Source organism: Thalassophryne amazonica, chromosome 17 (genome assembly GCF_902500255.1).
Source record: "Thalassophryne amazonica chromosome 17, fThaAma1.1, whole genome shotgun sequence".
Lineage (NCBI taxonomy): Eukaryota > Metazoa > Chordata > Actinopteri > Batrachoidiformes > Batrachoididae > Thalassophryne > Thalassophryne amazonica.
Window position 1 is genome coordinate 18,544,420 of NC_047119.1, and position 14,289 is coordinate 18,558,708.

The 14,289-nt window shown below is 40.1% G+C and overlaps 1 protein-coding gene across 1 annotated transcript; it reads left to right on the top strand.

The window, feature by feature from the left end:
- The first annotated feature begins 208 nt into the window (after positions 1 to 208).
- gng10 (guanine nucleotide binding protein (G protein), gamma 10) lies at positions 209 to 2,548 on the top strand. Its single transcript, XM_034192239.1, has 3 exons — positions 209 to 612; positions 2,197 to 2,349; positions 2,434 to 2,548. The coding sequence occupies exons 1-2, from the start codon at positions 532 to 534 to the stop codon at positions 2,320 to 2,322; spliced, it is 207 nt and encodes a 68-aa protein (XP_034048130.1). The 5' UTR covers positions 209 to 531; the 3' UTR covers positions 2,323 to 2,349; positions 2,434 to 2,548.
- Positions 2,549 to 14,289: the final 11,741 nt, after the last annotated feature.

A 14,289-nucleotide genomic window follows, 5' to 3' on the forward strand; every position in this document is an offset into this window, starting at 1 on the left:
ACCGTCAAAAAGGATGGATCACTTTGAGCAAAGAAATATAGAGTTTAAAAATGTGTGGGTCAGTTTTTATATATGTTTGAAAAGGAGTAGTGATAAATCCTCACAAGATTATTATTTAAAAAGCGTATATTTTCAAAAAATGCTATAACGACTGTATTACTGAAAGCACTTGGTTGGACTGCGTCACAAGCTGCAGATTTGTGCAGATTGTTTCAGAGAGGAGGTGTCCAGTGGAAGGAAGAATGAAAATAGTAGCAGCACTTGTGGCATGTTGAAGGGGAAGTCTGTGCTGCAGCATGAAGGCAGGTTACCATTTTATATCTCATCTCACTGCACAGCAAAGAAATCAACCTTTTTGAGGGGACTTTTTTTGTACTAGTAGTGTTAAAGGTGTCTTCAAGTGTTCCTACTTTCCTAAACTGCAGTTGTGTAGTGAACTACTTTGTGTTGGGCGGAAAAAACTCAGTCAGTCTCAAGGCGCCAGTTCCACCTGTGTGGAAAAACGGAACTTTAACAGAACAATTTACCAGCATGTCTTCGAATTCCAACTTACCCAACATGCGAAGGCTGGTTGAACAACTCAAGCTTGAGGCCAGCGTGGAAAGAATTAAGGTAAGGAGACGGTCTACAGCAGAGAGGTCAAGTGAGCACAAATGAGGAAAATACTGGTTTAAGATTTTAAAAGTTGAGTGTTATATTTAAGAAATTTGATAATTTACTCAGGCTTTTGCTGTGCTTTTTCTTGAGGTGTCTTGAGGGGTGGTCTGGGGTGGTCATGCCCCCCCCCCCAATATCCTTTGTAACATCACCGTTAGGTTTCTCAGGAGAAGGTTTGAAGCTCACGTCACCATCTTGGCAGTGCCTGCCTCCGCCTACCTCCCAGCCAACCCCTAAATGGGCAAAAAGTAGTGCAGTGTGGGTGAATGAAGCCCAAACATGCCCCATCTTGCAGTTACCAACAAGCAATGCTAATCTAAGGCTAACAGGCTAATATTGGCTCAGGTATATTTTTGTGGACGGAGCAGTGGTTGGGTATAGGCTTTTAAAACCTATGATTGACATATTGCACCGTCACTGGTGCAATGTTAGAAAGCTAGCTGCTAATTAGTGCTAATATGGTGCTAACTGTGGCAACACTAATTAAATAATACTTAAAATTCTAGCCAGCAGAAATACTAAAACACCAACTTATTTTATGATCCGCTAATACAATTAACCGCAGTTAACTGTATAAATAATCCACAAACAGTCAAATTGGCTGGAGGGAGTTGACAGTAGCTAGCTAACGACTGCTACTAGCAAGAACCTCCAGCACACAGCTGTAGCTCAAAGCAACCACGCCCATAAATAATTTATAACTTTATGGCTTCAAATAGCTAAACTAATGAGTTATTTTAAAAAGTACCCCCTGTACAGTCGACACTAGGTCCATCCCCACCTCTTAAATTTAACCATTTATAGGCTGCAGCCAGGTGAACCATGGGTGTACCCTTAGCCTTCTCCATCCACTTGTGTCCTCAACGCTGATGCAACTGCACGCTAGATCATGTACACACAAACGTGCCACATGTCCAAAATGTCGTAGCTGATGCTTCCTCACCCTGCATACTCATCATCTGAGTAACCACTCCTTCGATACAAAGTCATTCCAAGGATCCTCCAAACAGATCTAGTTTCAAAGACATCTCGTTGTCGCCTTAGGTTGCAGGTTAGCATATAGTTCTCACAACCATACAGTAAGACAGGAAACACCAGGACCCCAAAGGTTTGGACCTTTGTGCTCCTGCAAAGACATCAGCATCGACAAACACCTCTCGGATTATGTGCTGTGCAAATGGGAAAAGCTATATAAAAACATGCCATAACTCATCAAGATAGGGCCCATGGTGACCTACTGTGTAGCTTTGTGAAAAAGTGTGACCATTTGAAGATTTTTGTTACATTTTTTGGCTTTTGTTTCCTGCAATAAATAGCACATATACCCAGTTTACAGATGATATCATTTTTTATTGAAGTGACAGGCAAACATGGAAAAGGATTTGGAATTTAGATGTGAGTGCAATACTACTACTATGACTACTACTATTATTACTACTACTACTACTACTACTAATTTTTAAATTTAATAACTCAGCAAACCACTGTTGCCATGTTACTATATTGTCCATTTTTATTGAAGTACTTCAGTAATCTCAGGTGTCCCAGGCCGCTGCAGAGCTCCAACAGTACTGCTTGCAGAATGCGGGCAAAGACGCCCTGCTGGTTGGAGTGCCCACAGGCAGCAACCCCTTCAGAGAACCTCGCTCCTGTGCTGTGGTGTGAAAGTCACCTCCACAGTCACCTCGAACGGTATCTAACAGCTTCCACAGTGTAACACCTTCAGACCGAGAGGATGTGACACAATACATTAACTGGATGTGCTCTTTTTCACAGGAGGGGTCAACAGAAACAACTGTGGCATCGCACAGATAGAATGTTTTATTGTGGCTATTTTAATAATGTGGTTTTAACCCCTTAATGCCTATCATCGCATATACGCTACAATATTTGACTCAAATATGCAACATACCAAATTGACCAGTATGCCTGTTGTCGCAAATATGCAGCATACCATTATTATTATTATAACATTATAACATAAAGTCATTACCAAAATACCAAAATTACTATGTAGTTTTTGTGCAAAAGTGAAATTAATAATCTCAACATTATTTACCATCTACTTAAAGGCAAAAACACACACAAAACATTTTTTTTATATACAGCTATATAAATTCAGGCATTAAGGGGTTAAGATTATGTAGAAAATTTGAAACCTGTTTGCTTCAACGCTGCTGTACAGCTATTGTTTCATTCGTGGCTTTAAAATGACATTAAAGAATCTTCTAAGCCTGCTCTGTATTTTCGTTCTTTTTAGAAAGCTCTGTTTGTGAAGGTGTGATCTCTTTACTACGGAAGCATATTGAATTCACTTGATGAATTTATTTTTTTGGTTTGTTTTGCGGAGTAATTATTTGTATTTTTCTAAGTAATTTATTTTTTGTCTGTTTTTGGGAATAATTATTTATGTTTTTTGAGTTTTTCTGTTTTTCAGAGTAATTTATTTTTATGGTTGGTTTTTCAGAGTAATTTATTTTTATGGTTGGTTTTTCAGAGTAATTCTTTTCCTGATTTTCTGAATATTTTTTTTCTTCTGTTTTTCTGACCAATTTTTTTTTCTGAGTTTAGAGAGCATTTGTAGATGCATTCATTAATTGAGAGCTCAGTTTGGTAACAAACACGACATTGTTCCATTTAATCAAGTTTTACTTTGATCTGAGTTTTAAGACACTGGGAGATTGTCCTGTCTTTAAGTGAATGCAATATGCTTCCGTACTCCATCTATAAATTACTCAAAGTGGATGTTTACAGACTCACTCTAAATTACCTCTTGGAATCTTAACATGTTTGAGCTTCCAGATGAGCTGAAGGAACAGAGCCAGACAGAGGAAACGGGGAGCTTCCTGTTCTAAATTACAAAACACGCAGCAGAGTGTTTCACTAACACCGACACATTGTGCTGTCAGTGTATAAAGATGTTAACATACACATTTATTCTGTATGAATCACTGTGGGATATATAACCAAACACGTGGTGTGTTCAAGGGATCATATCATCTGAAATCTGCTTTTATCTACATTTATGCTAAAATAAAGTTGACAATTTGTGTAAAATTACCTCAGAGCCCCACAATTCTTTGTTTCTGTATGTAGAAACTACCCTATCTTACACAAAATTTACTCCTGAAACACCTCATTGGGGCTTCGTGATGTATGGCACATAAATCCATATCTTGACTCCTGCTTCCTCTGTGAAACACGCCCACTGAGCTGATCCTACCCCTATGAGACACGCCCACACAAAAGGTTGTGGGGTCGCTTCCTCCCTTTTTGCCTTTCTTTGTTGAGTTTGCATGTTCTCCCCGTGTTTGCGTGGGTTCTCTCCTTCTTTCCTCCCACATTGAAAGACACGTAGGTTAGGTGGATTGGAAACTTTAAAGTGAACGTAAGCGAGCGTGCAGGAGTAGATGTGTTTATTTGTCTGTATCTGGACTTGCGACAGGGCGCACCCCACATCTATCAAATCAAATCAAATCAATTTTATTTATATAGCACCAAATCACAATAAACAGTTGCCCCAAGGCGCTTTATACTGTAAGGCAAAAGCCATACAATAATTACAGAAAAACCCCAACGGTCAAAACGACCCCTGTGAGCAAGCACTTGGCGACAGTGGGAAGGAAAAACTCCCTTTTAACAGGAAGAAACCTCCAGCAGAACCAGGCTCAGGGAGGGGCAGTCTTTTGCTGGGACTGGTTGGGGCTGAGGGGAGAGAATCAGGAAAAAGACATGCTGTGGAGGGGAGCAGAGATCAATCACTAATGATTAAATGCAGAGTGGTGCATAAAGAGCAAAAAGAGAAAGAAACACTCAGTGCATCATGGGAACCCCCCAGCAGTCTAAGTCTATAGCAGCATAACTAAGGGATGGTTCAGGGTCACCTGATCCAGCCCTAACTATAAGCTTTAGCAAAAAGGAAAGTTTTAAGCCTAATCTTAAAAGTAGAGAGGGTGTCTGTCTCCCTGATCCGAATTGGGAGCTGGTTCCACAGGAGAGGAGCCTGAAAGCTAAAGGCTCTGCCTCCCATTCTACTCTTAATGTTGTGAAAGTGTAGGAACACGGACCCACAACAGGGGGCGCAAATGAACGGACAATGGAGTAAGTCAAAATAACAACGCTTTACTGTTGTGAATGTGCACAACGAATACAACCAATCACGGAAATGAACAACAGTCAATTCACAAAAGTGTCGTGTGGGCAGGCTCGAAGATAGGAGACGCCTCTCCAAGGTAAGACCGGAACCACACGGCTTCCTCCGCCACAGGACCCCGGGAATACTGGAGCAGGCCAAGTCCCGAACTCCCAGGTGGCCACTGCCTCCACGTGTCGGACCTGGTACTGCTGGCGAGGAACAAAGGACAGTTAGATAGGGGCGCGTTTGCACCCAGGACTCCGAACAGCAGGGAAGTTACCTCCACCTCTCGTTGGAACAGTAATCCACAAACTAGCACAATCCAAAAAGATACACTCCGTTAGCTTCGATACGTTACCTCTCCGGTAGAAACGATATCTCGGCAATGAGGTGGAGGTGCCGTCCTGCTGATATACCCCACTGATGATTGCCGTCAGCTGTCTCAGGTGATGGGTGACAGCTGTCACCTAGCTGCTCCCGTGAGGCGGCGGCGCCCTCTGGTGCCTGGAGCCCGCACTCCAGGCAGGGCGCCCTCTGGTGGTGGTGGGCCAGCAGTACCTCCTCTTCAGCGGCCCACACAACACTTAAAAACCCTAGGAACTACAAGTAAGCCTGCAGTCTGAGAGCGAAGCGCTCTATTGGGGTGATATGGTACTATGAGGTCCCTAAGATAAGATGGGACCTGATTATTCAAAACCTTATAAGTAGGAGGAAGAATTTTAAATTTTATTCTAGAATTAACAGGAAGCCAATGAAGAGAATCCAATATGGGTGAGATATGCTCTCTCCTTCTAGTCCCCGTCAGTACTCTAGCTGCAGTATTTTGAATTAACTGAAGGCTTTTCAGGGAACTTTTAGGACAACCTGATAATAATGAATTACAATAGTCCAGCCTAGAGGAAATAAATGCATGAATTAGTTTTTCAGCATCACTCTGAGACAAGACCTTTCTAATTTTAAAGATATTGCGCAAATGTAAAAAAGCAGTCCTACATATTTGCTTAATATGCGCATTGAAGGACATATCCTGATCAAAAATGACTCCAAGATTTCTCACAGTATCTATGACTGCTGGGCAGGGGTGCCAAAAAGGGGAGAATAAGGAGAAAGATTTTAGGGGTCTATTATTGACAGGGGCCCAGAGAGGCCCCTAATGTAATTATAATACTGACAAAATAATATGGGGGTGGCCCAATAAGATTTCCTTTCATGGGGCCCAAAATCCCTGGCGGCGTCCCTTGTTGCTGGGATAGGCTCCAACCCCCGTGACCCCTAACTCACGTATAGACAATAGCTGGATGGAGATATATACACTATCATCTTGTAAGTCTCTCAACAAATTGGTTAAAATTTTTTTGATTTTGAGGCAGTACCATGCACCTGTCTGCCGCTTGGATGTTTTGAGATTGTTGTATGGAATAATCTTATCATATGCATGATCGAAATTAAATGCAGGTGTGGTTGAAGTTACATGTAGCTTGTTGAAAAGGTTTTTGTTGTCTGCTTTTTAGGATGCATCCCCTCTGTGTCAATGAGATATTTATGGCTCCAAGCATAAAGAGGAATGATGAGGTTTTATTAACCTGGGCCATATTTTCTGAAGTTTTTCCATTAAACTTTTTCACTTGAGACAAAATGCTTCATTGTTAAACAGTAGAAATGAACCCCTTGTTGATCAATGACTTGTATGAACTTTGTGTTCCAAGTGAGGAACCTTGGGGTAATTTTTGATCCTATATTGTCCTTTGACCTCCATATTATATTACGAGGACTGCTTTCTTCCACCTGCGAAATATAGCAAAGATTCATCCCATGCTGTCTATGGCTGATGCTGAGACCCTGATCCATGCATTTATCTCTTCTAGATTGGACTACTGCAATGTTCTATTTTCTGGTTTACCGCAGTCTAGCATTAGGGGTCTCCAATTGGTTCATAATGTTCTAGCCAGACTTTTGACATGAAGCAGAAAGTTCAACCACATTACACACATTTGGCATCTCTTCACTGGCTTCCTGTCCCAGCGAGATCAGATTTTAAGGTTCTGCTACTAGTCTATAAAATTGTTCACAGCTGGCACCTCCCTACCTAGCTGATCTAATTAACCTTACGTACCGGCCCGGGTTTTGCATTCTCACGGTGCAGGATTACTTTGTGTCCCCAGGGTGAATAAGAAGTCTGCGGGTCACAGAGCTTTCTCTTATCGTCCCCCTGTTCTGTGGAATGATCTCCCTGCGTCAGATTCTGTGGAGACTTTCAAGTCCAGACTTAAGACGCACCTATTTTCCCTTTCGTATGGCTAGCATACTGGCATAGTATAGTTCAACGCTTTTTACTTTTTAAATTAATTTTATTAGGAAACAGAGCGTGCTGCAGCCTCATTCTGGGTCTTTTAGTGAAGCTTAGGGTTAGTGGCCAGTGCTCATCTTAGTATTTTCTGTTTTCTTGTTGTTTAATGCTGACAAATTATACTGTATTTGTTATCTTTCCGATGCCTGATTCTGTTTTTTCTCTCTGTTTAAGGTGTAGCTCCATCCAGAGATGGGTGTGGTATTTGTGCTGGAGACCCTCCTGTCCTGTGCACCAACAGCATTTCCTGTATATTTGTTTTGTGAATTGTTCTGTAATTTGTGTCTGTAGCATGGCCCAAGCAGAGGGTCACCCCTTTGAGTCTGGTCTGCTTGAGGTTTCTTCCTCAGAGGGAGTTTTTCCTTACTACTGTTGCTTTGGTGGTTGGTAAGGTTAGACCTTACTTGTGTGAAGTGCCTTGAGGCAACTCTGTTGTGATTTGGCACTATATAAATGAAAATAAATTAGAAATTGCTCTTACCAAACAGAAAGAAGGCTAAGGTAAGTCCCTGCCCATATAGTAGTCATTTTTAAATGGTTCTGTACATTTACTGGGGTAAACGTGCACATGTGCGTCCATAGGGATCCTCTCCATGCTAGAAGACATGTCTAATGAAATTTTTGCCTGTTCATTGGTGACAAAATGCAGTTTCCTTTAAGGTTTTTAGCTTGCCCCATAGACTTGTTTAACCCTTGACAGTAGTAGGTTTCTAACTCAGTAGTGGACTGATTAGCATTGTTTTTATTCATCAATCCAGTTTTTATACTCGCTTACTCCATTAAAGGGTCACGGGGGACTGGAGCCTATCCCAGCAGTCATGGGGTGAGGCGGGGTACACCCTGGACCGGACACCAGTCTATCGTAGGGCCACATATAGATAGACAAACACATTCACACCTGCACACACACACCTAGGGTCAGTTTTAACTTTTCAGTTTACCTAACCTGTATGTCTTTGGATGTGGGAGGAAGCCGGGGCACCCGGAGAGAACCCACACAAGCATGGGGAGAACATGCAAACTCCCCACAGAAAGGCCACAGGTGGGAAGCGAACCCACAACCTTCTTGCTGAGAGGCAGCAGTGCTAACCACTAAGCCACTGTGCTGCCCGCATTGTTTTATCCAGTTAAAAATTGAATAAATAGATAAACCCCTAAAAATAATGCCAGTTTGAAAAATCCCAGATTTACACTTTCAAAATTGTATTTTAAGAACCAAGTTGACTTATATTAACTTGATGAAAACATGCAAGATATGAAGTCACTTTAGCTAGAAACTACTATTTTTTTAAGTCAAGTTTTAGAATTTAGAATTTCATCAGAAATATAGATGAGCAAGTCATGGTACAAATTCCTGCTTGGTCATTTCCGTTTTCTGTCATGCACCAATTTTAGAAAATCCACTGTGTGCACATGAGGTAAGTGAATATTCTGCCGTTATCATTTCTGAGCATATTTCCCACCTCCAAGCTATATAAACCTGAATGCTTATTAGATTTAAGCATTCTCTGGTGATATGTATTTGTTTAATGAGGGAGTGTGTGTGGTCTAAAGAAATTAACAACATATATCAAGGTATACATAATTATTAGAAAGCTTCTTTACCTCAAGCAAAATGAGGAAAAAAAAAGAGATTTAACATGAAATGTCAAAAAATGTAAAATGCCTTTCAGAGGGATGCAATACTCTTGAAATAGCTATTGAGGCATGATCACCAAACAGTCTAAAATTTTATTGCAATTAGTCAACAGGGTCAAAGGAAATGTGGAGGAGAAACGATGCAAATTAATTGCAAAAGACTTTGGAAGATTTAAACATTAACATGACACCACCAGGAACCCTTTATCCTTCAGTGTCACCATATTCCAGAGCCGCAACCTATCGCAACTGCAACCTTCCTTAGCCTATAGGTAAGGAAGGGAGATTCACAAGTCTGGGTCAAGAAATATCCGAACACAGATTTTTCAAAGGTTTTGTGGACAGATGAAGTGAGACTGACTTGATGGACCAGATGAATGTAATGGGCCTGTGTTTGGATCACTCATCTACACACAGCACCACTTCAAGCCCGACACCAGCAAGGTGGAGGAGGGGTACCAGTATGGGCTGTTATTATTAAGGATGAGGTTGAAGATGGACTTGAAATCAACTCCCAAATCTACTACTTTTTTTTCAAACTGTGCTAAAGGAAAATGTCTGCAACATTCAAGAAGTCCATGATTTTTATGCAGGACAATGCTCCATCCAAGTACTTCATTGCCTGGCCAGCAAAGGCCTCAAAGGTGACAGAATAATGGCATTATTTGTAAAGCGCTTTGAGCGTCTGATGCAGATGGAAAAGCGCTATATAAATGCAGTCCATTTACTATTTATTGAGCACTTGTGGGTCCGTCATCACTTAACGGTGAGAGAAAACAATACACCTTTTGAGCAGCATTTGGGAGGCTCTACTCAATAAGCTGATCGTCAGCAGATCAAAATGCTGACAGTCACCATGGATAGAAGGTTGATACTCAAAAACAATGGTGACTATATTGTTCACTGAAAATTTTTTGAAATTCCAAAAGTGGTTGTCCCCCGTGACCCTTAACTGGAGTAAGCAGGTATAGAAAATGGATGGATGGAAAAGTGTTAGTTAATTTTGAGTTATTTATTTGTTGTAGTGACTTGAATAAATCAAAATAAAAAAGTGTGATGGAAAAATTTTAGTTTTTCATTTTTCTGCATAATAATTCTGCTTTTAATAAGTTGGATTAGCTGTATTTATTCTACAATAATATTAATCTTCAAGAATACAGATTGTGCATGCAGTGTTGATTTCTTCATTTCCAAACATCTCTGCAAGGTGAGGATACTTAAAATGTTTCCAAATGAGTATCACGGTTCGAGTACTGGCATGACTCCAAAACAGAGGACAGGTAGGAAGGTAAGGTTCAAAGTTCTTTAATATCAAAAAGAGGCAGTCGAAGGTCGTACACAGGAGATCAGGAAACAGCACAGGTGTCTGTGAGGGCAGGTAGATTAATCGTGGAATCGGGCAGGAGGTCAAAACACAGAGATCAATCACACCAACTAGGAAGCCTAATAAACAGCAGGCTCAACCCGAAGAACACAGGACTCAAATTCAGAGATTAGAAACAGTTAGAACACACAATGTTGTAACAACAGACATATCAGCACTGAGGAACACAGAAGATACATGAAGGAAATAATCACTACAATGACAAACATGTGCACCTAAAACAGGAAGTTCAGAAAATGAAAAGAGACAAGGTAATAAAAATGAAATAAAACTTACATAAGGGCATTACACTGGGAACTAAACACAAGACAAACTATAAATACTATAAGAAATATCAACTAAGGGAGAGAATAGACAGGGAAAATAAAATGGGGAATAACCAAAAAATAATTAGGAATTGTGAAATATGAATAGAAGGAAATTATGAATACTGAGAAATCATCAAACAAATGAATTTAACACAAGAACAAACTCAATTAATATTGACATTAAGGAACAAGACAGAAAGGCAAACACTTGGAAATAAACCAGAATTGTAAGACCAAAAGTAACACGTGGAAATAACCAAACTGTAATCCTGACATGGGAAATGATCAAAACAAAACACAGACAGAAGAGCTGAATAAACAAACCACCCAAAAAGAAGACATGGTGAACAGAATTATTAAGCAGAGCAACTGCATGAGGAATGAACAGAATTATTATTTTTACTAAGAATTATTAAACCAAACTATGACACAGAACAGAATGATAAAACTGAGGAAGGTACATAAAGAAATAAACAGAATTATTAAACCAAGAATCATTATTATATTGAAAATAGATCATTTTGATCAGTTTCCTGAGCTTCCATCAAGAAAGTAGCTCTGAAAATGTAGGATGTGTCTCATGTCTTTGTTCAAAAATGAATGGCTCATTCACGCAGAAGCTTATGAACAATGTGAGACCAAAAACTGGGAGCAGCCGGATGAAAAACATACAGAGTACTACACAGTTTTTGGTGTACGGTTATTGTGCTGCATCTTATAATATGACTATTATCAGTGCTCCACTACTACTACTAATAAAGTAATAATAGTAATAATAAAATGTCATAAACAAAGCCTATTTTCTGTGTAATATGACATATTTGATGCAATTACTGTGTTTGTTAGTCAGAGTGAGAAATTCCAACTCCCCATTAAGGTACATTTAAAATTTTGCAGCCTGTTAAAATCAGTTTTTTAAACATATTATTTTTTTTATTTAAATATTATTGTAAACCAGCATGTTTACACAGAAATTTAGTGATACTGACAGCTGGTGAAGCAGTGAATTTTATTTAAGTATAATTAAAAAAAAATAAAAAGTAAACAATATAGCATGTGATTGTATTTCTGTGTAATTTTAATGTGTATATTGGAATTTAATTGGACATATGCTACCCATTCACTTATGCACTTTTCCCATTCACTTTACCAGTCAAACATTGAATGGGACTATGTGTCCATATGTTTGACAGGTATAGTGTACACTAACTCATTAAGCCGTGGTCACAACTCGCCGTACTTGCACGTGCGTGCAGTCTACTTGCAAAAACGTGGGCTAAATTTGGAGATCCGTACGTCATAAGTACTGCCTCAGTACGAATTTAGGAGCACGCAGACACGCTGTAGAGGTTTTAGTGCATGCAGAACTTTTGCTGCGGTCAGGCTGCGGATTCACCAGCAGTACAGATGACGCACGTTGTGAGTACTGCCTCAGTATGGATTCAAAGCAGCACATTTTCATTCAATTATTATTGAATTAACCAAATTCGTACGTAGGCAGTACGGATTACGGCACTCACCACATACTATGGAGGCCGACAGACTTGCATGCACAACGCAGCTTCTCACTTGAACTTGGACTTTATTTCCAAACATCAGCAACACAGACACTCCACAGCTTCAGTCTGTTAACTAGCTGTAACTTTTCAAGGCAAGTAAACACTCGTACAACTGACCGCTGCAGGCTGGACATGCTCATGCATCGCCGACGCCAAAAAACACCTGCCGCTCCGGTCCCGCTCATAAAAAAGAAAAGCGACCCCACACACACACACTGCTTTATTGTCAACTCTCGTTATCGTTACACTCCTAGAGATGTGCGTTGAACGTACTCCCTCCCTCCCTCCCTCCTCTTGCTACTGCCTCCGTACGTTTTCATAAAAGCGTAGTGGCCGTGGCATCCGCAGAAAATGTACGGCGAAAAAAAAAAACGCATGGTGGGTTGTGACCGGGGCTTTAAAGCTATTCAATCCTACATGTACACCTCCAGGGCCCTGAGGCGAGCAAGGAAGATAGCGGCCGATCCCTCTCACACAGGAACAGGACACAAACATTTAGTCACCCTCCCCTGTGGCAGATGTCTGAGGTCCATCAGGACCAAAACAGCTTCTTTCCATCTGCAGCTAGACTTATAAATAATGCCAGAGACCCCCATTTACCCTGCCTCCCCCTCCCATTTCCACAAAAGCACAGACTGAAAGGTACTGTACATCTGCATGCCTGCACAGCCCCATGCCCATTTGTCTATTTGACTGCTTTACTTCTTAGAGAAGTATTTTTAACTTTTTTTTATTGATGCACCAATTACGTCTTACAGAAATATTTTTTTGTTTTGTTTTTTCTTTCTTTTTCTTTTATTGTTGTTTATGCACCAATGACACCAGAGCAAATTCCTTGTATGTGAGAACTTACTTGGCAATAAATTCAAATCTGATTGTGATTCTAAAATATACATGTTAAAATATTCTTTCATATGGCTGTGCCATTTTGTACATTTAGTATATGCCATACACAATGTGTATCTACAGCAGCCATGAGAAATGTGGGCATCTCCTTGGCGTCTTCAGTTACTGGGCTCCACAACACCGAGACACCTGTGTGCTGGATCATGCACAGAGAAACGTGCCATATGGTCATAATGCCATAGCTGATATTACTTATCTGAGCCTCCTGAAGGAACATTTGTGTGACACAAAGTCATTCCAGCCATATTCAACGATCCTCAAAAGACACTTACAACCAAATACATCCAGTCGTTACCCTATAGGTGACCAGTTAGTGTTCCAGTCCAGACAGGCAGTACCAGAACCCTAAAGACATGGACCTTCATTGTCCTCTTCTTTCTTTCTAAAGCATGCAAATATTTGCTTTCTTTTTACATTATGTTTTGACATTTTCATAAGTATATAAAACCACAGAGAAAGCCTGGACCAGAACGAAAGGTAATTTAGTTTAATGCACAATTTAAAACGACAAAGGTTGACCACAGAAATGTACAACCAAAAGGAAAACAGTCATTATAACTCAGGGGACAAGAATAAAACAGTAAAAATAGAATGAAATAAAGCAGGAAAAAAATTCAAGAAGCAATGACATGATTTTCCATTCATGTTACAACGTGTGTTGTTTCCACAGTGCACGTTTACATGCACAAATATGAGCAGTGCATTTGTAACTAGGGAAGAGAAAGTGAAAAATGCTGCCATCTGTTGCATGAATTCAGAAATGCAGATGTTACCATGCTCCTCCAACTATTGTTTGCTTTAAGTTAACTTACATTGCAATGTTTAATCAAATTTGTTGTAAGACACGGAGGATGATTGGAAACAAGATAAGATAAGATAAACTTTATTGATCCCAAAGTGGGGAAAATCAGTTGTTGCAGCAGCAAGAGTTGTACAGTAGTAAAGAAAAGAAAAAAAAATTGCATTAAAGAAAGGCGACTAAAGTATAATGCAATGTTTGCTGGTGGGTGCATAAATATACATAAATAAAGATAATAAATTTTAAGCGATCCCTACAGTAGTCTGGGATCTGCATTCCTGTATTTTATTAACAAAAGAAGAAATAGGACAACGAATAACATTTGGTGTTATATCATTAAGAGTAATGAATGTTTCTCAGCTACAAAGAAGTTGAGGAAATCCAATCAATCATATGTGGAAAATGGGCAGCACAGTGACTTTAGAGATTTTAGAGACCCCCACTCACCCTGCCTCCAGCCCCCCAAGTCCCACAACGTACAGACTGATCATCCCTGTACTGAAAGGTACATCTGCATGCCTTGCACAGCCCCATTCCACTATGTTATATTTATTTG

Bases quoted from the DNA above. Each gene is read 5' to 3' on its own strand.
- gng10 (XM_034192239.1), top strand. From the start codon at position 532: ATGTCTTCGAATTCCAACTTACCCAACATGCGAAGGCTGGTTGAACAA. The intron at 613-2,196 runs GTAAGGAGACGG...CAGTAATCTCAG, and splicing joins CCAGCGTGGAAAGAATTAAG to GTGTCCCAGGCCGCTGCAGA.